At 42.0% G+C, this 27,212-nt stretch overlaps 1 protein-coding gene across 23 annotated transcripts in view; it reads right to left on the bottom strand.

The window, feature by feature from the left end:
• AFF1 (ALF transcription elongation factor 1) overlaps positions 1-27,212 on the bottom strand; it is a 284,626-nt gene that overhangs the window by 121,569 nt on the left and 135,845 nt on the right. For all 23 annotated transcript variants that reach the window (XR_010409462.1, XR_010409460.1, XR_010409461.1 and 20 more), the window contains 2 exons: positions 10,291-10,411; positions 8,977-9,897 (listed from right to left, as the gene is read on the bottom strand). Coding sequence is in view for 19 of the 23 variants with exons in the window: in XM_064584752.1 (XP_064440822.1) it covers positions 8,977-9,897; positions 10,291-10,411 (1,042 nt within the window). In the remaining 4 variants the exon portion in view is untranslated. The remainder of the gene's footprint in view (positions 1-8,976; positions 9,898-10,290; positions 10,412-27,212) is intronic.

The following is a 27,212-nucleotide window of genomic DNA, read 5'->3' as shown; positions in this document are numbered from 1 at the left end:
CTGTTTCCACCATAAAGGAAACAGGAGAACAGTGTGAGCATTATAAGGCCATAATTAGTAGTTCCACACTACCTTTTTCATACTGATGATACTTTGTGTTTTTTTACACTATGTAATAAATGTACTGTGTCAATGTCTTTCTCTCCCATTAGCTCCCTTTATATCTAGTGGGTGTTCAAATGCTTGTTGACTAAAAAGGCAGAAACCTAGACTGTAAAGAGGTAAAATCCTTCCAGACCAAGCTGTTCCTGACAAGAAAAGAATTTTTAACATTTTTAAAGAATGTCCAGATTATCTGATAATAGAAAAAAAGAACATTTTCCATAAGTTAACATGTTCTCAAGTATGAAAAAAATGTTAGAAGTAACAAACTCTACAGCATCAAATTCTGTAAAAAAATAAAAATAAATTTTCTAAGTTTGTAAGAGTTTGTAAGAACTGCAGGAAATGTGAACAACATGGAACACTTTCTTTAATTCACGCAGCTCAATTCAAAGCTTCAAATTCTGGTCCAATATATATTTTCAGATTCTACTATTTGTACATAGGGAAAAAAAAAAAACCCTAAGATGATTTATCTAAGGGACAGAGCTAGAAATAGGACCTCTAATTACTTAAATACCGAGGCCCCTAGATTAAAACATTAAACCTCAAAACCCTTTAGCCAAAGGATTAAGGAGATTAGAGTGAGCTTGACAAATTACCACAGGGTTAGGGGGAAAAAAAATGCAGACAGAAAGTAGGCCAAACTTACACAGGGAACGAAATGAAGTTCAAGAGAAAACTAATGGTGTGTGTGTCCCTGAACCTCTAGAGGGGGAGAGATTGTCAATCTAGTGATTTCAACAATTAAAGAAAACAGTGTCAGTGTAAAAATAGCTCTTATAAAGTTCTTGGAAAATGTGAACATGCAGCAAAGTTAACCTCGGAAAATAACGATTTTCAAATAGATCTTGGCAACTGGAGAGGAGAAATACAAGGCCAAAAAATAAACTTGTTATGATAACAGGAACCAGGATTCTCTCTTAAAAGGAATTCTGCTTAAATAGCTCATAAGTATTGGTCACTCCCACCAAAACAACCCAAATCAAAACTACTAACTCCGTCATCAACAGACTCCCCTTGGAATATTTGGTTTTCTGTCCCTGAAGATTATCAGTTGGCTCAAAATAAATCACAATTAATCTAGACAAGAGTTAAAATGACTCCAGTGGCTATGTGAGAGCCTGGGAGAGCACTTGGCCTGGAAAGATTCTGAAGAGCTGAATGTCTACATTTTGGCAAAGACACAAGATGAGGGACCCAGGGGGGATCCAATAACTCTCCACAAACATCTCAAGTGTGAAAACAACAAGGAGGAACAGGAATTTCTTATCCTGGTACCAAATGTACTTCTGGCATTTTGAGAAGGAATAGAACATAAAACGAACAAAGAAAACAGCTCCAATTAATACCACCCAAAAAGATTTTCAAGGTTCAATTGTAGGCCTTCTTGGGCTACTATATGTAATTCCATTATTCATACTAACTCATTTCTAGCAATTCTAGAGCTTCTCAAAAATATCTTGCCTATGTTACTTAGAACGTTTCCTTCAGTGTTTAAACTGTTTCTTCAAACTCAAAGAATGACCAGGATCAGGAAACAGCTCTAGTTGGTGAAACTGAAATCTGATTTTTCACCAGAATTCTCGTTTGTAAATATCAGCTCAAAGGAAAAACAAAAAACCAAACACACACACACACACACACACAAATTCAGGCAAAACAAAATAGTCCACAGGGCCAATCTAGTGCTCGGGCTGTTTGTAGCTTCTGCTCTAAAATTTCTGTCAGTCACTTGCTACTATTTTTTCACTTTTATATTAGCCAGCCTCTAAGCAGATACAAGCTAGTTACTATTCAATATTTCTCATAGTTGGGAAGTATTCTGCTCCAGACACCAAGCATCACCAGAGACTTGGGTACACAGATAACCTTTCCTTCCACTTTGTTATCATTTTCTTAACACAAACATTTAAGTACAGCAGGTCTGCCCAAGTTAACTGAGTGCTAGCTCCTGGAATCTAATTTAATTTGCTATAAAAGAGTTACTGTAATAAAAACATCTTTAGAAAACTGAACAAAGCTAGATAAGCTAGATAAGGGGGTATCGGAATCTTACTTTCCCCACAAGCTTGACAATGTTGAGGACACAAGAAAGGAAACAGGAGGGCGCCTGGGTGGCTCAGTTGTTAGGCTCAGGTCATGATCCTGGAGTCCTGGGATCGAGGCCCACATCGGGCTCCCTGCTCAGCGCGGGGTCTGCTTCTCCCTCTGACCCTCTTCCCTCTCATGCTCTCTCTCATTCTCTCTCTCTCTCAAATAAATAAATAAATAAAATCTAAAAAAAAAAAAGAAAGAAAGAAACGAAACAGGAGCTGTGGAGGAAGAAAAAGTGTATGTAGTCTTTGGAGTCCTACTCCCTCCTTTCTTCCCTGAGGCTACTCTCATTTCCTACTCAGGACAGAAGTCCTATCAATCCAGCCTGCTCCTTTTGCCTAAGGCCCACTTGGGAGACACTGGGACCACTGGGGTTGGTTTTCAGCCCTTGTGGAGCAGTTTTTGTTTCCAGACTCTAGAACAAACCTCATGAAAATCACAGGTACAGATTCTGGAGCCCACCTGGATACCTGCGGAACCAATCTCCTAGGGTGGGGATTCAGAATTTTTATTTTTTACAATCTGTATCTTTAGCAGGCTTCCCCAGGTGATTCGGATGTGCTGCCAAGTTTCAGAATGAATGCAAAAAAAATCCCCTTTGACCTACAGTACTGAGCTTATAACCCAAGAGAACTGTAACGGTCTCTGTACATCACGTGGCATAAGCCAGTGGTACATGCTGCTCCCTCTTCCTGGAATATTGAGGCTGCCGAACCCCCAGCACATCTGTGATGGTCTGAATGTTTACGTGCCCCCAAAATTCATGCTGAATTCCTAAATTCATGTTGAAACCCCAAAGGTGATGACAGTAAGAGGTGGGGCCTTTGGGCAGAGCCCTCCCCAATGGGATTAGTGCCTTATCAAAGAAGTTCCAGAGAAATCCCTGCCCCTTTCACCAAGTGAGGATCAAGTGAGAAAACACCAACTAGGAACTAGGAAGAAGGTCCCTCTTGTGAATGTGATCACGACTAGTGCTTTGATCTTGGGCTTCCAGCCTTCAGAACTGTGGGCAATAACTTTCTGTCGTTTATAAGCCACCCAGTCTGTGGTATTTTGTTCACAGCAGCCCAAACAGACTAAGACAACCCCTCACTTCTGTCACTTTTACTTGCTATTCAGGTCTTACTTGACTTCTTCCCTGAGCCCCTGATTCCAAGCCACAGGCCCCCTTTATCCCTCTTATAACAGTCTGTAGATTTTTTTTCTTTTTCTTTTTTTAAGATTTATTTGACAGAGAGAGACAGTGAGAGAGGGAACACAAGCAGGGGGAGTGGGAGAAGGAGAAGCAGGGAGCCCGATGCGGGGCTCGATCCCAGGACCCCGGGATCATGACCTGAGTCGAAGGCAGACGCTTAACGACTGGGCCACCCAGGTGCCCCAACAGTTTGTAGATTCTTTACAGTGCTTGCCAAAGTTCTTACAATTTGATCAGAGTGGTCATCTGCATGATGTCAGTTCCTAACTAGATAGTCAAGGCCCAAGAGGCTCAGAACCATCTGTTTTGCCCACCGTTGTAACTCCATCCCCAGCACGAGGCTTGGCACATAGTAGGTGCTCTAGATAATTTAGGTAGAAGGTGCAGAATTGATGGTGTTTACAGGAGAGAGTAAGCTTCTTAACTCTACTGAGCATCAGCAGGCGACATACCACCAACACACCTAAAGGGAACTGCCCTAGATCATTTCGTAATAGGTAAGTTGCTCTTTTCAAGGTTTAAGATAGTAAGAGGACTAAAGATGGAAGTAGGAAAGACTATTTGCACATATGAATGCAAAGTGAATCACTATTACAAATTTTCCACTGTGGATTAATTCACACTGTTAGGCTGGCAGTTTATTGAAAATAGAGGGTACAGTTTAAGAATTGCCATGAGTCAAGGTAGTCCAACAATGAACTCACAGCTGCAGGGGACACTCGGGTTTTGGAAATTAGGTGGAAGCATTTGGTAATAGAAGTCATTCCTCACTGATGCCATAAGAGGCCACAGGGAAATCAGAGACCATCAGGACTCAAGATCAGATTCATCGGGAGGGTATGGCTTGGGACCACATAAGGACACAAGCAACAGCAAATTTAAATTTACTGTAAATTCTGCTAGATGCCAGTGAGTTATTTGAATAAATTAAGATAACTGTACCATTTACATGTACACTTCAAACTAAGTGAAAAAATAGAAACCTATCATTTCTACTACTTTATAAGCAGATTCTCAAGTTCCCAGGATGGTCTTCAGTTTCTGTTTCTGAAGATCCAGCCCATCCTCATTTCTTCCCACCAGCTGCCCCTTGCCAAGGTTAAGCTGAGCCAGGAAGGGCTTGATTCAGGGACTTTTCGGGCAGTCTAGTCCCAAAGCTTTAAATACTTCTATATGCAAACATAGCCCAAACTTATCATTTCCAGTCTTAACACTTTCTCTGAGCTGGTCTACTACCTACGACTGCCAACTTGTCGCATCTACCTGGACAAATAACGGCATCTCAAACTTATTATCTGATTTACTCAGAGCTCCTGGTTTTCCCTCCAAACTTGTCCACCCAGGTCAAGTCCCCCTCAGCAGCAGTTATCATCCCAGCATCCAGACCTGTGAAGTAAAACAACCCTTGATGCCTCACTCTCCCTCACCTCAGGCACACTCCCATCTCCAGACAACCAAAGCCCCACCAGTTCCCCGTCAAACACATCTGGAATTGGCCCCGTCTGCACCACATCCACTCCTATTACCTTACTTCAAGCCATCCGCATTTCTCAACCCCTACCTGGTCTCCCTGCTTCCACCCTTGCCCCTCAAGCCATTTCCACCTAGAAGCCAGAATGATTTTTTTCAAAAAAGAAAGCTACATCACTGCCCTGCTCCAGATCTTCCAGCCGTCTCCATTTGTACTTAACAAGCAGAAGTAGAAAGATCATAATAGAATGGAGAGTCTGAGCTCTGGCCCTGCTACTAACTCTAAATTTCAGCAAAAGTATGTGACTGCCTCCTCCAAGGCCTTAGTTGCAAAATGAAAGGGCTGTACGTTTAGCTTTAAAAGTCTAATATTCTAAATCCAGTATACAATTTAAAATGCCCATCTCGGCTTATTCCATTTCTCTGTATCAATAAAACATCTATTTCATATATCCTGTATCTAATCCCCCCACTCCCCATCCTGGGGTTCGTGCTCAGGAACACAACACAGAGATGCCACAGTTTTTCTCCCACTTTCATTTGATATCTTCAGGCAGAAAAGAGGGATAGGGACAACTGGGTGGCTCAGTTGGTCGAGCATCTGACTCTTGATCTCAGCTCAGGTCTTAATCTCCGGGTCATGAGTTCAAGCCCTGTGTTGGGCTCCACGCTGGGCATGGAGGCTACTGAAAGGAAGAAAGAAAACACAGAAAGGAAAAAAGAGGAGAAAGAAAAGAAAGGAAGAAAAGAGGGGCACCTGGGTGGCTCAGTCAGTCAAACATCTGCCTTTGGCTCAGGTCATGATCTCAGGGTCCTGGGATGGAGCCCAGCTTCAGGCTCCCTGCTCAGTGGGGAGCCTGCTTCGCCCTATCCCTCTGCCCCTCCCCCACTGTTGCTTGTGCTGTCTCAAGTAAAATCTTTAAAAAAAAAAAAAAAGGATAGAGAGGAATCTCAACCTTCCACTTGGGCAGGTCCATCTGACATGGCAACTCTACAGCTGGAAGGTATCCACATAAGATCACCGAGTCCTGGCCGTACCCCTCAGATGGGTCATTTCAAGCTGCTACGCACCTTCCAGGTGACACAAAACTAAAACTGACACGCCCACAGAAAAGCCAAGTGCAGATTTTTGTGAGCCAGGCCTCTATGTGGTCAGAATACTGACCTTTTGATCATTTTTTTTCTCCCTGTAGGATTCTAGGAAAGACTACGTTTTAACTGTGAGAATGACTTATTCCAGAAAAGAGTATCATTTTTTTAGGAGAACCAACTAAAATATACAAACCACGTTTGTCTCCACGAAATGAAAGGACAGTGTGGTGTAAGGAATTCACATGGATGTGGCTTGAGAATGAAGGAGAGCCAGGCGGACAAGATGATTTTCCCAGTTTGGTTCATTTTTTAAAATACTGTTTCGTGGAAGCCATGGGGAAGGGGGTGGCGGCGAAGAAACAAACCGCAAAACCCTCACACTCGGAAAGCCAGGAAAGAGAACCTCCTCTGACTTGACTTAGGACAAATTAAGCAAATAAAGGAAAACCACTTAGCCACCCCCACGCCCCTTCTGTCAGGGCTACCAACAGCCAACTTCCTCTATCCCCATCCTCTATCTTTCTGCCCCAACGTCACAAACAGCCCAAGGTATTGCTCATGTTCTGGTTCTATATCCAGAGTTTACCTGCTCTGGGGTGAATTCCCTGCTTCTTCTGACCCCCATCTCTATGCTTTCCTTTGATTCATCAGAATATTAAAATTTGAGATCTTAATAACACTGCTTCCCAGATTTATTGCCCCTGCACGCCAAGATCTTAGCTCTGAACTCCCCCTTCACACTGGTCTTGCGGCACCCTGCATCTGCCCGGGGCTCCACGGTAGTTGGGAGCCCCAGCTGCCACTACCATGAGAAGCCCCAACAGAAACTAGACAGAGCCAGCAGATTAAAATGAACGCTCACGGCAAACACGGGCCAAAGACAAAAAGTTTACATCTACTCAAACTGCTGGAGACGGCAGGTGACCCTGCGCCAGGAAAGCCCCATTCTCCAATCACCAAACCCATGGAGGATTTTGCTCGTTTCAAATATCCACTCAGAAAATATTCAAGGGCCATCTGGCATGGTCCTAAGTTTGAAATACATATTAAATATGAGGAGCTTTGAGGCCTTAGAGAAATCTCAACTTGGCTTAACTCTTCTTCACCAAGGAAGCAAAAAGTTAACCAGGACTCTCTCTCCCCTGGAAGGTCTACTGGAAATCCAATTGGTTGAACATAGTAACTAGGTTCCCAGCTTTAAGACTGCCATTTGAAACTTTCTCTAAGCACCAAGTAGTAGGAGACTCTGGACTCCATTGTTCTCTAATTGTTTCCTGTGTGGAGGCTGATCTACACACCAGACTGTCGCCTCGCCTGTGGCAGGGACCAGTACTTGCTTGGCATCCCACCCCGCACTTAAGCATATGGTTGAGCATTTGGTAAACAATGCAGATGTTTGCTGATTTGTCTTAAATTTGTTTTAAAGCAATTTTTAGTTGCTTGGGGTTTTTTTGTTTTTCTTTTTTAGGAAAATAGGTTTAAATTCCCCCCTTATCTGCTTTTTTTTAACCTGGGAAAACAGAACACACCTTATTTGATAAACAAAGCAAAGAAAATCCCACTAAGTTCCTCACTGTACGAATTATAAGGCAGGCTGACTGGCCATTATGAGAGGGAAATCTCCCTTCATTCCACTCTGCCCTAATTTGCTGCCTACCCCTCCTTCCAGCACAGCACAAAATGTTTGGTAAATATCTCATTATGGTGAATCTTCATGACTTAAGAGGTTAAAGGTAGAGTCCTGCCATCTTGGTCACTTCTACCACTTGCTGTCCTCCCCCTTTCCCATTTTTCCTCAGCCTCCACACAAGTCCCATTCTGAAGACAACCAAACTCACTCTAGCTCAACAGCTGACTGTGGACAGAGCTATAACCTCTTCTAAACCAAAAGCTGACACCCCAGAGGAACAGATTTTCCTCCTTCAAGGTAAGGGTTATCTTTCCAGCTAATCATCCTAGAGTCTGTTTGGGTTTTGTTTTTAAGCCTTAAGGAATTTTACCTTCTAGCACCACCTAAGACTGCTATCTGGGTACACACAGAAGCCTTTGAGCAATGGATATGCAAATTAGATGGTTTATACAATAGATGTGACTAAACCAAGGACATTACCTTAACAGGTAAGTTTTCAGACAAATTCACTTCAAACATTTCCACTAATCTGAATTTTGGGGTAACTTATTAATTTAGAATTTCAGTGATAAGATGTGTGCTCTGATTCTCTTCATTCAAACACAATGCTGCCATTTACCAAAGGGGCAGAAAAAGGAATTTTTGTTTGTTTGTTTAAAAAGATAAAGTATTTTGGTTACTTGAAAAAGCCATTGCTGAATAACATTCTGTACAGTATTTGTGACTCACTCTCAAATGGGATGTCACTGACACCCCCAGTCTTCTTTCTTAGGTGGTAAACAAAAATATATTAGAACAGAACTTTAGTTTCATACTTTCTTGTAATTTACAGGAAACAAATCTTTAGAAATACTTTGCCTTCAACATTTTAACCTCTTAATTTTACTTTTTTATGGTTTGGATCTCAGAAAAACTAACTGGGGCTGAGGAAGTATTACCCCTCTCCCTTTTTGCTCTACAATGTTAAAGTCAGTGTTCCCTCAAACAAGTAAAAACAAAAACAAACAAAAAAAACAATGACAGCTCAAAACCGTCCTGAAACTTTCTCATGATAAATACCGTAACTGGGTTGTGCGTTATACAGGTGTATACATTTTTCAAAACACAGCAAACTGTGTACTCATGACCTCTGTATTTTACAGCATATAAATTATGGCTCAGTAAAAACTGGAAAAAAAAAAAAAAAACCTTCCTGAAAATCACATTTCAATATCTGTCATCAGTAATTCCTCTCAGACCTGAGTTCTCTGTGGGGCAACAAGATCCTAAAGCCAAAAAGGAATCTCACAACCCAAAAGCCATTGATACCCAGATCCCCAGTTCTCCAGAAACTTCCATCTCGAATTTTCCTTCACACTGGAATTGCCCCAGATACGGAAATTCCACTCACCTCAGCTGACTGAGACGGCATCTTCAGCTTGGTGAGCTTGGCTTTGGCAGGCACTTTTAAATCTGTTTTTTCAAAGGTCTGTTGCCGGTAGTCTTCCGGCAGGGGCTTCAGTTCAGGAGACTCACTAGGAGCCTGATCTTGACCATCCATGGGCCGGACATAAGCTGTGGGCTTCTGCTGCATTGCAACAGTTTTTGAGGGGAGGGAAGGTGGGGGAAAAGTCTGAGAAGGTGGCTGGGGAGGGGCCACCCCAAGGCTGGCAACTGCCACTAAATTGTCTTGAGGAGTCTCTTTATCGTGGACCTTTACCACGAGGTCTTTGGGAGATGTGGCTAGGCAATAGCCTTTATTGTTACTGTTACTGTTGTGAACCTTGCTGCTTCCTTGTGTCCTGGGAAGAGTCTGCTGGTTGGAACGTACAGGTGACAGGGGGGGCACTGGGGAAGGCAAGGAGAGTAAGGGAGAGAGCTCCCTCTCTGGAGCGGAGTCTGTCACCAAAGCACAGCGGTCTCCATCAGCCCTGCGGTCACCCTTTCTGTGATGACTGGAGCTGCACCCCTCCTGACCGAGGCGATCTTGGGTCGGGTGCTGGCTGTCTGGTGGCCCATAGCTTTTGACACGAGGATTTGACATTGGTTCCATTCTTGGCTGTGCCATCTTTGGATTGTGGCTAATGTTACCAACAGGAAGTGGTCCAGAGGCAGGAGTGTTAACAGGCTGGTGGTGGGCACTAGTGTGGAAGGAGTGGGATGGAATGCTGCTCCCCTTCTCAGGAAATAAAGGATATCTTGGCCTTCCCAACCTATTTTCAGAAGCATCCAAGTGATGAGGGTGGGACTTGCTACTAAGGAACTCCTTCACTTCTTCATAGTTTCCCAACATGTTCTGTATTCGACTGGATAGCTCATCACCTTTTTCTGTCTGGAAAAAGATAGCAGAGTTAGATACTGCGAAAAAAAGTCTAAGGAAAATCATCATTTAATAAATGATGTTACATAGTGCCATTTAAAGGGGGAAAAAACACTTCAATTTAATGTGTAACATAACATTGAACATGCAGTTTCAACTCAATTTCCCTGTTGAGAAGCCTGAACTGGACAAATATTACTAAAGACAGGAAATTAACATTACAAAAGACCACAAACTTTGGCAATTTGAATAACAAGGTTCAGAGAATTTTCATAGTTTATTTTCAAAGACAATCTAAGATAAGTTGTCTTATTTTCACATGTGTGGCCCTTGTTCAAACTCACTTTCATCACAGAGTTAAATACGGTGATAAACCAGGCTTTCTAGTATCCAATAAATAAATACCTTGTAGGGCTCTCCAAAAAGGGGGATCTTTTCAGAAAATGCCTCTTTGTCTTGGTGAGCTTCCTGGTTGCGTCTTTCCTTCTCTCTAATTCGAAGCAGGTTTCTGTCTTCATTGTACAAGCTGTTTCAGATGCCACAAAAGAACAAAAATAATAAAAATGTATCAGTGTCCAAGTTTTGCTATGCATATGTACATGTGTGAGGGAGGCCAGAAGAGGTCAACAAGAAGTGATGACAAGGGAGAGGTTTTAAAGAAGGCCTAAATCCCTCAACCCACTCCTGGATTAAGGCTGTGACCCTCCGGGCCTTGGGTCCTGGCTCCAGAAACCTAAGCATTCACTCTGGAGTACCGCCTTCATGGCTCAGGACTGACTCCAAACTGAACAGTGTTTTATAGGCAGTCGTGGAACAGAGACAAGATTAATGATATTTTTGCTTCCAGCTTGCAAAATATGGGGTAGAGGTAGGAGCTTTTCATCTGAAGGAGTCAGCAGGATGTGAACTTTAAAAAGGCTGTTTTCCTGGATCAGTATTATACATTTTGGAAGATTAAAATCAAAAGGTTTATTTCATAATTAAAAGATTACCAAGCACCCAAAACAGCATTTACTTTATTCTCAGCTTATTCTACTGGGAGTGTCTTGGCATGTTAAACCCGAAAAGATAATTTTTATTTCTCATTTCAAATGTCATGGATGGGAAAATCCAATTTTAGATGTCAGCTTTACCTACCAAGAAGTCTGATAATCTGATTGCCCTACTTAAACCACATAAAAATACATCCTAAATCATCAAGCCCTGGCACCAAAAGGGGTTGAAAATGCCTTCACTGACAAACAAATGGCAGAGAAGGAAACCAACAAGAGAGCAGTTTTAGCTAGCATGTAAACCAAAAGTGGGCCTGCCTCAGGTGGGCAACACAGGCCACACCCTCCTGACCCCACATGTGATATATAAGAATAATGAAGGTAAGAACTATAAACTGACTTTTGCCCTCATACATTTGCTTCTAGGGTAGCTACTAAGTAGCTATTTCCCCCCCCCCCAATATTATGTGAATAAATAAGTAGGAAAACATTAAATTGTCTTGCCAAGACCATATGTACCTTTAGAAACTCTAGCCCTGATCTCAGACACCCCTTTTTCCTGGCCTCTCTGCTCTCATGACTTCTCTTATTTCCTCTGACAAGAGCCTACTTACTGGTCTCCTTGCCTCCCCAACATCTTGTCCCTCTAAACTAGCCTTCTCATGGAAAGAAATCCAATCTATAAAGCTGTGGTTCTCATGCCACTATCCACATTTTAAAATAAGAGGCATTTGATGGCTCTTTGCTGCTGCAGAATAAACTCTAAATCCTTGCTTGGGCATTAAAATCCCCCCAAGAATCTGGTACAGATCTACTCTAGATATTACCCCACTGTTTCCCTGCAGGCCTGCCACATGCATTCTACCTGTCGGTCATATCCATTCCCCAAACTTTTACATTCTAATCCCCACCCCAGAACGCTGAATGATAACCAATTCTTCCAGGACCAGCTTACGCATGAAATAGGATTCTCCTGCAAACCATCTCTATATTCCAGGGATACCAGACTATTCCCTGCTCCTCACTGGTACCCTGGACTTTGATGCTTTCATTCTAATCACACAAATTTCCTCCGCTTCTCTCTCAACCTCACACCCTCAGCCCCAATTTTCAGCTACCAGCAAATCTCGAGTAGTTCCAATCACTCTAAAGGCTTCCTCAAATCCACCCAGCCTGTGCTGAGAGAACATACTGATTGCTTCTCTCTCCTCCTCCCCTTTCCCCTAGGATGTGAACTCCATCAAAGTAGAACCTCTCATTTATCTCTCTCCTGATGCTAACGCATGGTACTTTGCATAAAAACCAGTCATTAAATATTTTTTTTAATTAAAAAACAGCCACTATGCTTACAGTATATTTTTAAAAACTTACTTGTAATTAAAAAAAATTAACTCTGGAAGACATATGCAAAAACAATTTTAAAAAATAGCCATCTAAAAAGTGGTTTTCTGCTATTTCCATAGCCTTAAGCTACCTGGCTAAATTCACCTGGATGTGGAAAAGAATTCCCTGCTTAGTCCACCGGAACAAAAACTTTCCCTAAACGATGGATATCTCGATGGCCTACTTTATAAGAGAACTACAGAGTGAACAATTTTTGTTAGTCAACATACTGAAAGAAGTTGAGGAAAAAAAAACTAAACCGGAAACTGTCTACGGAGTCTTCTTTAACACAGTCGGAATCTCACAAGTTTTGGACAGTTAGATTTATTTCTGGTTGAAAGAAGCACAGTGGACTTGACCACTCAGGAATTCCTTTCAGTTATTTTATAATTTTGGTAATTCCTCACTGGCTCAAAAAAAAAAAAAAAAATCACGTAACATTAGCTCCATGGGAGCCAAAAAGAGGTTTGATCAGGAAGTAACTTTTTCCCTTCAAACTTCTTTTACAGCCACTTTGTTTGCAGAGGGGGTGGGGCACGCTACTGTCCTGTGAGCAACCTGAATAGCCAAGCTTCCCTTTTCCAAAGCTACGTGGTACAGGGACCCCACACGGGGTACACACAGGAGGAGCAACAGCTTCCCAAGTGCATCTGCTTCACTGTTCTCTCCCTTTATGATTCTGCTGGTTACAATGCGAGAGTCCCTGCCCACTTCCGAATTGCTACCTTTGTCCCCAAAAAGGTAACCCCAAATGGCAAAATTCTCAGTTCCAGATTGAAAAGTGAGGGTGTGAACAAGTAGCAGCTCAACCATCATCGGGCTGCTTGGGGTCCTCACGTAATTTTCCTATCAACTCCACACATACCTTTAAGAAAAGCTACCCTGGCTTAAAAGTACTGAAGTATTTCTAAATTGATCAGCACAGTCTTATCTCAGTATCAGTTCGGTAAGTTTTACCACACACTTCTAGGTTTTAGTTCTCAAATAATAAAAATTGCTATGGAAATAATAAGAACCCAATTGTACAACATTCCTAACACTGGCTTATTGCTATGTGATTCAAAAATCAAGGTACCTCCCACAGGGAAGAAATCCTATTAAATTAAGGACTCTGCTTAATTAAAGGTTTTACTTCATTAGTTTAAAAAAAGTTAAAACGCACACCAACATTTTATTGGCAGACATATGTAATACTATACCAATTTTGAAACAAGCTTTGAATGTGTGGGTTTTTTTTAATTAACCACTACCCTTCAACTGAGAAACCCCAAAATTGTGAGATGAGGAAAGACCTCACGAGTGGCTCTGGTAGGATGAGTTTTAGGAGGTTTGGACCTAGTGAGAGAAACTCACTCTCCCCCCACACTGTCCCTTGGGTCTCACTCCCCAAGGCTCCTGCGCAGGGCAGGGGAAGGCAGAAGAGACAGGAAGTGACCAGTCCATAATTCCCAGGACTGCACAGGATAGGCTATGAGCCCTCATTCTTCTGGATTGTCTACCTTCTCCTTGCCACTGACCAGGTTTTACCAGTCATACTGGGGAGCTTTCTGGTTTATTTGGTTTTTACTTCCTCTAAGTTTGCAATGATTTAAAGAATAGTTTGTTAAGGTTCGTAGGCAAATTTTTTCACAAATATTTTCTTTTTCTTGTTTCCATTTTGACATCGGGGGAAACATACATTTTAAAAATATCAACACAATTAGTAGCATGAGTAAGTAAATCACTGTTCAGTCTTACACATCATTTTTAATTCAAGGTGCAAGCAAAGAACGGGTAGACGGAAGAATTTTAAATGAGGGGATTTTAGGTAGCAGTACACGTCCTACATGATTCACAGACTGTTAATTACCATTGAATAATTACAAGTTGGCTATCACTTCATTTAATTAAAGGTGGCATTTTTCCTCTGGTGTGGAGAAAAACATTCTCCCTCTCAGGATAACCTCATCCCAACGTCAGCCTTTCACAGTCAGACTTTCTCATTGTTCCACACAGAACAGAGTGAGCAACAAGTGCTCCTTCCCTGCTCTCCAGGGCGTTTTGTATTAGATGAGAGGTTCCTGAACCAGTTAGCACTAGAGAGCGCCGAATCCTAACCACTAGACCACCAGGGAAGCTCCAGTTAGCACTAGAATCACCTGGAGGACCTGTTAGAACGCGGAGCGCAGAGACTCCTCCCCCCCGCCACCGAGTTTCTGAGTCAGTAGATCTGATGCGGGGCCTGAGATCTGCATGTGTAACAAGTTTCTAGGTGGTTCTGAGGAGTACAAGAGAGCACACTCTTCTTGGGCTCTATGGATCACTTTAATAAAGCTTACCAAAAACAGGAGCAATGATGACAGCAACAGCAGGTTGCCAAGGACTGCCACCACTTAATGTCTGTTATTTGGTCAGCACGGATTTAGGCACATCACACCAGTGTCCTATTTAATTTTCACAACAACTCTGTGAGAGGGAGATTATGAACCCCATTTTCTAGGTGGAAAAAAAAAAAAAAAAGGTAAAGCTCGGAGATTAACTTGGTGTTAAATGATAGACCTTAAAATTTGAATGCAGGTCTGCTTGGCAAAAAGCATGTATTCTTAATCACAGTTCTGCTAGCAAGTTCTGCACAGCAAGGCTGTGTTAAATAGGGCAACAACAAAGAAGGCATGCTGTACGTGTGCTCACTCACAATCACTCATAATTCCTTGTTCTCAAAGAGGTACACATCGATAAGGGAGGTTTCACCCCTGCCAGCTGAGCAATTTCAGAGCCACAAAATGTGTTTGGTTAAATGTATTCACATGGGTCTGTCTTTGCCTACGGACCTGACAGAGAGCCCTTGGAGAAAGGGATGGCCGGCAGCACAAAGTTACTCCTCCAGTTATAAAAGCTGTACTAAAATTCTTATTTTAGAGCCTTTTTTTTTTTTTGAGCCCCTTTTTAACTTACAGATTTGAGGTCCCTGGCCCATAATAACCTCTGGATTCACAAGTCACCTCCAACATGTTAAGGGGCTCTTCACATTAATTTCTTTCAAGGACAGGCTGTCAATAAACTTGCACCAAAGCTGCCATTCCATGCCCGATATTGGGCTCCCCTCCCAGTAACTTCTGGCCACTGACCTAAGCCATGTTCCTTGGGCCTCGATGCCAGTTGTCTGGTCAGCCCAGGAGCCCCACCTGGGGAGAAAAAGACCACCAAGTCACAGGATGATCTGAAGCAACTGAGGGTGGCATTCACAAACAAGGCCCCGGGGGGGGGGAGGGGGGGAGAGGATGCAGAGTCTGACCACCCAGCAGATGGCCAGGAGTTCCACCACTGGTCTGCCTAAATAAAAGAGGGAAATACTGTCAGTCGCCACATTGTTGCTTTGGGGTCATATACTACTGTCCACCATCTGCAGAGATGCAGTGCTGATGCTTCAAAAAGATCTCTGCAAAGTGCAACAAACCACCTCCCTCCACTTTTTTTTTTAAGCGAACATGAAAGACCAAAAGGGAAACCCCAGGCTTCAGTTTCCAGAGCCTGGTGTGCCCTGCAGAACACAAGTGCACAAGGCATTGCGAAGGGGGACTGTGCCACAGACGGAATTCCGCCCTTCTAATCCACACAGGCGCCCGAGCGAAGCTGGCGAGTCTAAAACACGCAAGGATGCTCTTGCTTTCGGAGAGGTGGTGAAACTCCTGAGGAATTCGAAGCTGCCCATTGAGCCCCTGAATGCAGTCATTTAGTCAAGCCCATGCTGGGGCCTGTCAGGGCACATTGACTCTGACTTTTCAAATGCTCCTCCTTGGGGTTATGGGTGGGTGTGGTAAAACACTGTGATAAAATGAAGAAATCACAGCTCTGTATGGATTAATGAGAGCGATCCTCTTTGTCACCTTCCCTTGCATTCAAAAAGGAGAGGAACGTATGTGGAAGGAGGAAAAGACAGTAACAGGAAGGCCCACGGTGAGCGTGAGCCGTGGGGCAGCATGCAACCTAGGCCATCATCTGGCTGGGAGCACCTTCTTCCAGGCTGGAGCCCACAGGCCCTGCTGCTAATCTAGGTTAGTCATGCAGGATCGCTGGATGCCATTGGGCGCTTCCATGGCAACCCTGGGCCCACGGGGCAGGCTGTGCACAGCTGACTACCCATTTATCACCCTTGACTGGCCACTTCACACAGACCTGCCTGATAGATGTGACCAACTCTCTCGAGAACTCACGTTTAAAAGTTTAATTCTCCCTTGGGGGATAGAGTGTAATTTCTCCAGTGTATTCAACTCCCGAGGCATGGAAGAGACATTTGGCAGGAAGGAAAGGAAAAAATCCTCAAATTAACAACGTACGTTAATTTTGGAAAAGAAGGAGTCTTTTTACTGTTTTAGGAGCAGCACTATGCCATTCTGATTTGAATGTATGAAAGATAAAACGAAAAACTTGCAAGTCTATTCACAAAAGTTGGGCAACCCTGGTTTAGAGATTGGTGATAAAACATGTCACAAAGTGAGAGGCAGAAGGATAGCAGGTTTGGGTTCTTACTCTTGTGCAAGTGACTTTATTTTGAAAACCACCCCTCTTGACTTTTACAGTCATCTTCTGGCCCTTTTTTCCCAGGTTTCTCTAGTCCAACAACCTAACATCTAGGGAACATTTTTCACACATTACAAAAAAGTATCAATATACTTCAAAACACAAAATTCGCTTTGTCATTAAAACTATCATTCATCAATACAGTTTAAACATAATAAATCAAAGTGGCTCCATGTTAGAAGAAATGTTCCTTCAAAGAATGGAGAATCTTTTCCTTCTTTCGCTTTGTGCATATGAAAGATTTTGCAACAGGCTTTCTTGTAATAAAAATCACTCAGCTAAATCTTCCAAAGATTTCACCTTCTATTACTTCCCCTATCACCTAAAACACACAATAAATGCAAAGAAAAAACAAAGACTTAATCCTTAATTTCAAAAACCAAATCTGATTTAATAAAAAAGAGAAAAAGCCAAGTGAAATGACAAAATAGCATTATGTCACTGTTGTTTTCCTGGAGGAGCTCCCAGAGGATCATCTCAAAGTAACAGCTCTCTGCTACTCACTTCTGCTTGCCACAGAAGACTCAGCCTCATTAGAATACTGAAAGAGTTGTACAGAATTCCATTTTGCAAAATTAAATCAACCTTTAACGTTTTTTACGTAACTTAAAGGCATACTATCAGTTTTAAACTGAGAAAGCCTCTACCTGGGCAAACTTGAGTAAAAAGTAAGTCACTTACATCCTAATGAGAGACATGTTAATTTACCTTTCAAAATGAATCTGCCAGTTATTTTTCTGCATGCATGTTAATATGTGGCAAAGGTCTGAAAGGTTTCACTTTACAAAAATCTACCAAGAAGGAGCACCAGATTAGGGTGGAAGTGAGTGGTAGTGTGGTGGTTTAAGGAATATTTTAACATTTTTTTCCACAAGAAAGTATCCATTTATTATTTGTGTAGTTAAAAATTTTGATTAAGAACAAAAGAAATTGCCTCATATAACAACATCAAGATCAGGGCTAAAGAAATACTGGGGTGTTGAACATTTTGTCAGTAACTCTCACTGGAACCTATGAACACTGATTTTGGACCCTGGACTCAGTCTTTGATCATTACTAATATTTATAGACCCATCTGCATAAAGCAGTGCATTAGAGACTATGTCCCAAAGTCTAAACACCAGCAGCTCTTTTTTTAGAAGAGTAGTCTCACTACAGCCCATTTTGGTTGTCTTAATAGATCATAAACACATTTCAAGAGGCATTTTTACCCTATAGATGGAAAATCACAAGAATCTGTCTTCTTCAATGGTCTTAAAAGGGCAGTGAGGGAAGCCGTACAGGTGGGGATACCCAGCTCTAACAAGAGGAGGATGAGGGTAAAGGAGACAGATGAGCTACTGCATTCCTATGTCTAGAACATAATCCCTTACCTTCTAAACATGTTTTATTTTTTTAAATGCATTTTCTTTCTTTCTTTCTTTCTTTCTTCCTTCCTTCCTTCCTTCCTTCCTTCCTTCCTTCCTTCCTTCCTTCCTTCCTTCCTTCCTTCCTTTCTTTCTTTCTTTCTTTCTTTCTTTCACCATATAATGTATTATTTGTTTCAGGGGTACAGGTCTGTGATTCATCAGTCTTACACAATTCACAGCGCTCACCATAGCATATACCCTCCCCAATGTCCATCACCCAGCCATGCCATCCCTCCCACCCCCTCCACTCCTGCAACCCTCTGTTTGTTTCCTGAGATTAGGAGTCTCTTATGGTTTGTCTTTAAATGCATTTTAAACATTAAAAAAAATTCAGAACTAGTACTGAGGAAGGTCATCATGCAAATGGCACAATTACACAAACCACAACAGTGAGAAGAAATCGCTCCAGACCTTGAAGATTTGACAATCTACGGGCTAGGGGTTAGTAAAATTCGTTTTTAATGCTATTTGAAATAAGAACACATTAATGTTATTGAGAAATTCCAGAAAACGGCAGTCTCTCAGAGGGGATCCCTAAAATGCTGACCGTTCTTACAGTTAACTGAAAGCACATACAGAAATCACCCTCTCTCCCACAGTGGTCACAGGCTCACCAGAGATAAATCTGCCACCTGACTATTTCTGTCCCCCCCCCCCCCCAATTTAGTTATAAAGGTCCCTAGTGTTCTGAGCTCCCTCAGACCGCCTGTTTTATTGGCAACTGCACATTTGGCATCAATCAGAAACATGGGCAGAAGCTGCTGGCTCTTCCCCTGCAGGTCTCGTCTGTACTAGGATCAACCAGAGCACTGGCCTCATTACCATGCCATTCTTCTTACACACTCAACTGACCATGAAGGGCCACATCACATACATATAAAATAATGAGGCTGGTGAAAGTCTGCATCATTACAGCCACAAAATAAAAGAATGCGGTGGTCACAGACGAAGAAAGAATGCAGACTAGAAAGCTCAAAGTTCTGGGCTTTTCTTTAAATGCTTGTCTCATTTAATTCACACTCAACAAAAAAAATGTTTTGGGTATTAAATCTATTAAGCATCCAAAATTCAAATAAAGTGTGTGGACTTCCTTACTTGCAATTCAAAGCACAGCCCCAACAGGCTCCTTGCCCTGGGCCACTCAACTCCACACAGATACTTCATTGAACTTTCTAAAAATCATGAATCTGATCTTATTATTCACCTATTTGCAACTTTTCTGAGCCCAATGCTGCCTACAGGATTAAAGGTGATTGGTAGTGGGGTACCTGGATGGCTCAGTCGTTAAGCATCTGCCTTCGGCTCAGGTCATGATCCCAGGGTACTGGGATCGAGCCCCGCATCGGGCTCCCTGCTTGGTGGGAAGCCTGCTTCTTCCTCTCAGATTCCCCCTGCTTGTGTTCCCTCTCTCACTGTGTCTCTCTGTCAAATAAATAAATAAAACCTTAAAAAAAAAAAAAAGTGATTGGTGGTCAAGCAAAAAGCCAAGCAACACCCTTCACTATCTGGCTTCAACTTACCTCTAACCTTCAGGGGGTAAGACCTCTTTCTGCTTATTTCTCACCCCAAAATGGATAAGACCCATTTCTGCCCCCTCTTTCTCTTCTAGACACTACGAACACAAGGAATTGCGAGGCATGGGGGGAAAAAGCACAGCCCTGGTCTCCGCCAGTTCTCTCATGAACTCCTCTCCCCTGACTTTCAGAGCCTTCCAAAATATCCCTGCCCCTCCATCACAGTCCCCCCCGCCCCAACCTCCACTCTCACCTCCCATCCCTGCTGTTAATAATTCCTTCCTCTGGGATACATCTGTTCTTGCAAATCTGTCCATGTTTAGATTTACAAAAATGAGACAGTCCATACACGTGCCTGCAGGTTTTCTTTATTAGACCGAGCTCCTTAACGGCAAGGACTATTCCTGAGAGCACAGTGCTTAGCAAAAAGTGATGCTTAATACACATCTTTGACTTAATGCAATACTCAATTTCAAACAATCCAGAATTCTACTGAAGTCTGCCAGTCTTATTCATTATTTGATGACAAAATATGATTCATTGTCTGATACCTAAAACTGATTTTTACCAGATTGTTGTACCCATCAAATGACTCAGCCTAGAAGGAGGCTGACAGCTCTCTTTCCTAGGTCAGCCACGAAAGCTGCCTCAGCTAACACCATATGTTTATCAGTTAATTTTACAGTTTTCATTTTTCAGTTTGCCATACTCTATCATGAAAGTCCAAGTATACTACACCAAAAAAAAAAAAAAATGTTTGAGTAACATTTATAGCAACTACACATTTAATTTTAAATCAAGTAAGATTCAGAATGATATTAATAAGCTGTCTCTAGGACTAAAACTTCAACAACAAAAATCCCACAATGAAAAATCTCTCCATGCTGTTACAAATGCATCGTGGGGAAAACAGAACAAAAAATACAGGATCTAGAGAGTTTTAAAATGCAAATGAGATTATGTGGCTCCTTCCACTGCTCAAAGATCACCACAGGCTTCCCTTAGCATTCAAGATTAAAACCCAGAAGGCTGACCTAGAAGGCTCCATCCCTAGACACCGCCTCTTAATTGCTACCTCCCCCAGCCCTTCTCAACTACTAGCCACACGGGCCTTTCCGTGCCTGGAATGAGTGGGGCTGTGCATTGCCAATCCCCACCTGGACACTCTGTCCAGAGAACTCAGGCCAGTGTTGTTACCACCACCTCAGGTTAAAGGAGCTCGTCAGTGAGGTCCCACATCTGAAAGTGCGCTTGGGGGCGCCTGGGTGGCTCAGTCGGTTGAGCGACTGCCTTCGGCTCAGGTCATGATCCTGGAGTCCCTGGATCAAGTCCCGCATCCGGCTCCCTGCTCGGCAGGGAGTCTGCTTCTCCCTCTGACCCTCCCCCCTCTCATGTGCTCTCGCTCTCTCTCTCTCTCTCTCTCTCTCTTTCTCTCTCTCAAATAAATAAAATCTTAAAAAAATATATTATAAAAAAAATAAAAATAAAAATAAAAGTGCGCTTGGTCCCACCAGCACGAGTTCTGTAGCCCTTCGTCTCTTGGTCACTATCTAAGATTATCTTGTATATTCATTTACCTGTTTAATTATGTCTGGCTCTCCACACTCATCTCTTTCAAGAATGTAAGCTACTGAAGGTCAGTCACCTTTTCTCTCTTACGCCACATTGTGTACCCAGCACTAACCCATTAGGCTAAATGAGTATTGGCTGAATGGATGGAAATCTGCATATGGATGCAGAACCTCAAGTAGTGGTTTCTTTTAAAAACAACAACAACAACAACAACAATCATACAATTTGAAGCTAACCGAAGTATTTTCAAAAGACCGTACAAAAAATAGTATGTTATTTTTTTTTAAACTAGGCCGTTATGGACAGCATCCTACAAATAACAGATTTATACATCAAATTGTCAAGTACCACACAGAAAGGAAGAGAAAAACAAATATTCCTAAATTCATCTTGTGTCTCATGAGACTCCTGAAATGCTCTTAAGGGGATTAAAAAAAAAAAAAAACAGCCACCCTTCTCTCAAGTAATTATTCAGGAGCAAGTTTATTTTTTGTTTTTTGTTTTTTTTTAAGAAGAGTCATAAGAGATCAAACATACTAAGTGGATATTTTTTTTGTCACTTAACATCTTGAGCACCAGCTAATTCCCAACATATGTCAAAGTGAATGAATTACACTCTATAGAACAGCTTAGAAACTGTACAGATTTACCATTCCAAAAGGAAGAGTCCCTCCCAATGACTGAACTTCTAACGCACACACATTCCAGAGAACCAATTGCACCACATATGATAAGAAGAACTGCTTGAAACTGGGCCAATGTACCAAGTACTGCTTCAGCCAGAATAAATGCTCAACATTTAGACTTGCTAACCAACAGTAAAAAGCAACAGGAAAAGGCTTACATTTGGAAAATGAAAGGAAAAACAATGTCTATGTATTGATAAGAACAGTGAGGAACAATGGCATAATAAGGAAACTGGCAAGAGGGGATTTATTTTTCTAAAGAAGAAAACATTAAGAAACATTTATTCTTTACATGAGTACATAAAGACCCATCAACATATATCAGTTACTGTACAAACAAAAAAAAAATTGTAGGGCTCCTCCTCTATCCATTTAATGAAACTCATTCCATTACAGGAGTATATCAAAGACTAAACTCAAGGATGGATCTTCCGTTCCCAGGGTCAACACACAACTTCCAGTAGAAGCTGCTGCCAATTATATTTTAAACCGAGTTAAACTGGCTGCTGTGGACATGTATATAAGAAAAGATAAACTTTCTACAACTGAAAAAAGTTTTTTTCAGGCTCCAACAAACACATGGACATAAAAACACAAAGATATCCAAACTGACTTGCGTATCACACAAAACAGACGACAACAATGTAAGAATAGAGCGTTGGTATGTTTTTACAGAATCATCAGGTTTTTTCTTTACCTCCTGAATTACAGTTATCTTTTTTTAGTTTAATTGCACATGTCACATTTGTTTTCAAAAAAAGAAAGCTTAATGTCATAAAAACTAGAGGCAGCCTCATTATTCTATTCCATTTCATCCCACAGACATTTCAAGAAGGAAGAACAAGGAGATTATTATAGAAGAAAGCTAGAAACATGTATTGCTATTTTATATGGCAACAAGCAACAATTACATGTTTCTAAATATTCTCATTTTCATCATAACCCCAGCTCACCTCCTACCACTGGCTATAATTGGCATCTCCTTAAAGCTAAACAGTAAGCCATTGTTTTTCTGGAGAAGTCTCCCTTCATTTTGACCTCTGCTAAGCAGTGTTATGAGCCTTACAAAGCTTGTCAGGATTCTTTGGGCTGGATTTTGGCCCAGCCATGGACATTTATATGCAGAATATATCATCTTTTCCCCATCACTGCCAACATGCAGTTCACTCGCTTAAAACAAAGGGTATTTATCTAACTTAATACAGCACCCTCCACCTACTTGAACACCAGTAAACTAGAATCTGAGAGTTCACTCTTTTTTTTTTTTTTTAAGTACACTTCAGGAGCTTCAAAGACTTTTTTACAATGCTTTAAAATTTCCATTTTTAACACTCTCTTTGAGAAGCAGAAGCAAATATATCCATTCTAAGGAAACAATAAGCAAACATTTAAAGTTACCAAACGTAGTGATAATTTATATTAAAAGCCTCTGACTGTAAAACAGAATTGCATTTTAAATGTTATGCCACTTAAAAGTTATTTAAGAGCACAAAGGCACTTCTATGGTTTTCCACAGTCCAACTAAGATCTTAAAGCCTCGTGGAATAAAAAACAAAAAAACCCCAAAAATCTATTTGTTTCCTGTCATTATTGACTCACCGCCTATGTGCTAGACCTAAGGGCAAAAGAAGTAAGGGTTCTTGGAACACTACATCGAAAACTAATGATGTAATGTATGGCGATTAACATAACATAATAAAAAAAAGAAGTAAGGGTTCTACAATCTAGTGGGAGAAATACAAAAGGGGGATAGGTGCAGACTGCTAAGAGTGATTGCAGAGGTTGGTTACAAGTGCTAAAGAATCAGGAGAAAAAAACCAACTCTAAAGGAAGGAGCCTGGGATGATTTAATTAAGAGCAGTGACATCTGAGCTTGAAGAATGAACAGAGTTTGGAAGAGGGGAAGGAGTCCCCATGCCCCTGCTGAGAAAGCATGTAAGTCCGTGGAGGGGTGATCATTCACCATGGGGTGTTTGCACCATCTTACTTCATTCCCCAACTCCAACTCCAAATTTCACCTAAAAAGGGCCCAAAGAACCACTGACAATTCACAGGGATGACAGCCTTTTGCAGCCATCCACTCCACTTGGCTGGCCTAGAGCCTCAGTGGTATTTGAGGGAAGCAATCCCCTGAGAATTGCCTGTGGACTTTCCTGGGCCTGAAACAATGACCTCAAATTACTCTGCACATGAAAAACCCGTCAATTTTAGGAAGCGAGCAGAGTGGGGATGTCACGGTTTACAATGCAAATGGACTTAACTGGCCTAGATGATGGCAAAAACAAAACTCACCACTCCTCCCACCCCTCCATCCTCCTCATTGTCCCAAAGAACGCAGTCCCCGTGCCCACTCGATACAGGGCCTTGCTGTGCAAAGTCAGGCCTGACTTCCTAATTCAAATGATTTTACACTATTCTCAAGACCTTGTGTTCTTGTGTTTGTTGAGCCAACAGTCACAATTCCACGATTTTAGAAGTTCAGTAATGGGGCGCCTGGGTGGCTCAGTCGTTAAGCGTGTGCCTTCGACTCAGGTCATGATCGATCCCAGGGTCCTGGGATCGAGCCCCGCATCGGGCTCCCTGCTCGGCGGTAAGCCTGCTTCTCTCTCTCCCGCCCCCTCTGCTTGTGTTCCCTTTCTCGCTATGTCTCTATCAAATAAATAAATAAAATCTTTAAAAAAATAAAAGTTCAGTAATAAATTTAAAAGAAGCATTCAGTTGAACATCCCCACTCAAAATGTTCCTTGATTTCCTGACATGCTGAGCCCAGAAGTTTCAGGCTTTTAAGTAAGATTAGTTTAAAAAGAATAAGGCTACCAGTGGCAAAGAGGGGAAAATGTGTTGGAACATTCCAATTTGAATGAACATTGATTGATGCTTGAATTTCAACCTAAAAATGTAAACAAAGTTAGCAGAAACAAAAAGATGGACTAGACCACAGGTTAGCAAACTGCCTCATGAGCCAAATCTGGCCCAGCTGCCTGTTTTTATAAATAAAGATTTATTGGAACACAGCCCTGCCCATCTGTTTCCACCCTGTCTATGGCTGCTTTGGTCCTGGAACAGCAGAGCTGACTAGTTGCAACAAAGACTGCATGGACAGCAAAGCCTAAGATATTTACCATCTGGCCCTTTACAGAAAAGGTTTGTCAGCCCTTGGACTAGACCCTAAATTATTAAGAAAGAAAGATAAAGGGTGAATTTTTTTTAAAGTTTATTTTGAAGTGTTTCATTTTAAAAGAGTAAAGTCCAGACTATTTCTGAAATAGTTTCTTCTGAAACATATACGGCTTTCAGTAACAAACCAAATTCTCTCTTATCAGCTTTCCTATCTTGGGGGGGAAAAATGAGAAATCTCCACTCTTATCTCTATCTAATTTTAATGCCTTACTCTTTTATTCCAAAAGATTAGCATACTGTAGTGTGCAGTGAAAAGTGTGCCAAGCTCGCAGCCTCCAGGGTCTGGCGCCGCTCACTGTACGATCTTATCTACTCCCTCCAGGACTCAGCTCTAATACCCTGCCTGGCCTAATGATCAACAGCCTCAAGAGGGTTGTAAAAAGAGTGTGTTGGTGGAAGTTTGGGAAATGCAGGGGGCATAAAAACCATCTCAGTCACTGGTTCCAACTGCATCTTCAATAGAGTAATGGACCTCACACTACAATTGTGTATGATTTTTAGGGTGAAGTGAATGGGAAAGGACAGAATATGAGGGAGATTGCAGCGCAAAAGAAAACACTAGGAGAAGCTCTGGGATTAAAAACTCCCAAGGCACAGTGAGTCCATCCAACTTCCCTGAGCTATCTACTTCAGCAGGCGGGTGTGGTTTGCGGAAAATATGAAGAATTAAGCCAGTGGTTGCTATTAAAGGTCAGAACTTACTGTTCCTCAAATGTCCTGGTTCTTTAGAAGTCTGGTGGGAGACTTCATCACTAGATTTGAATACCTTTATTTAAGTAAAAGGACATTTGCCAGGTTGACAGTGTAAGGAAACAGGCTGACAGCCTTGATAAAATTAAACCAAGATCTTCAAATAAAGGTAGACAGAGTGAACCTCTTACACATTTTAATCTTATTCCTTGGATTTAAAGCGGTCTAGGGAATCTCTCAATAATCAAGGCTGCTACCCTCTCTCTGCCCTCAGGGGAATGTCGCTTCCCTATAACTCTGGCCCAATCACAGACTCAACTATTCCCTTACAATAAAATAGCTGAGAAGTGGCTGAAATATTTACATTAGACTTTACCAAAAACCAGAGGATAACACAACAGAAATAAACAGGTAACATTCAACCAGGTAATTTGATTGACAAATTACAACTTGCCCCACTTCACCTCGGGGCCCCTGGTTATCTATGGACCCACCACCAGCTTACTTGGGAAAGCATTCCTTCACTCCCAGACTGCTCTCATTCATCCTGGTCCATCCACGCAGGATGAGTGACATTAACTAAGCCCACCTCTTTCAGGAGAGACCCCCACCTCCCTACCGATGACTTCCACAGCATAATCCTGGAAGAACATGACCCAATCATCCTGGCACCCCTCTACTACATGCGCTCTTTAAGCAGCAGGCTTTAATTACGCTCTGTCACATCCATTCCACTGTTAACCAGAAATAGGGAGTTCTTAAAGAATGGATAGAGGCCTGTACTCCCCATGAAGTACCTTAACTGGGAAAAGGGCTAATCCAAAATAAAAAGTCATGATTTTGGACTCAAGCCTTCAAAGCACTCTATAAAGAAGGCTTTACGTGTTTTAAAGCAGTCGCTGCCATATGCCTGGTGACAGAAGAAATTTTAGTCTGTGACAGTCATGGGAGAAGTCATTTTAAAAACAATATTCAGGGACGCCTGGAGGGCTCAGTCGGTTAAATGTCTGCCTTGGGCTCAGGTCATGATCCCGGGGTCCTGGGATGGAGGCCCATGTTGGGATCCCTGCTCTGTGGCGAGTCTGCTTCTCCCGCTCCCTCTGCCTGTGCTCTCTCCCTCTTTCTCTCTGTCAAATGAATAAATAAAATCTTTAAAAATAATTTGTTTTTATTTATTTATTTATATTATTTAAAAATAATAACAAAATAAAATTTTTAAAAACCCCACAATATTCAAGGGGCGCCTGGGTGGCTCAGTCAGTTAAGTGTCTGCCTCTAGATTCCAGCTCAGGTCATGATCTCAGGGTCCGGGGTTCGAGCCCCATAGGTGGCTCCCTGTTC

The sequence above is a fragment of the Mirounga angustirostris genome, unplaced genomic scaffold, assembly GCF_029215605.1.
Source record: "Mirounga angustirostris isolate CCGP_5_RB_7025 unplaced genomic scaffold, mMirAng1.0.hap1 SCAF_2, whole genome shotgun sequence".
NCBI lineage: Eukaryota > Metazoa > Chordata > Mammalia > Carnivora > Phocidae > Mirounga > Mirounga angustirostris.
Note: the sequence above shows the minus strand (reverse complement) of the source record. Positions and strands in the feature narration are given on the sequence as shown.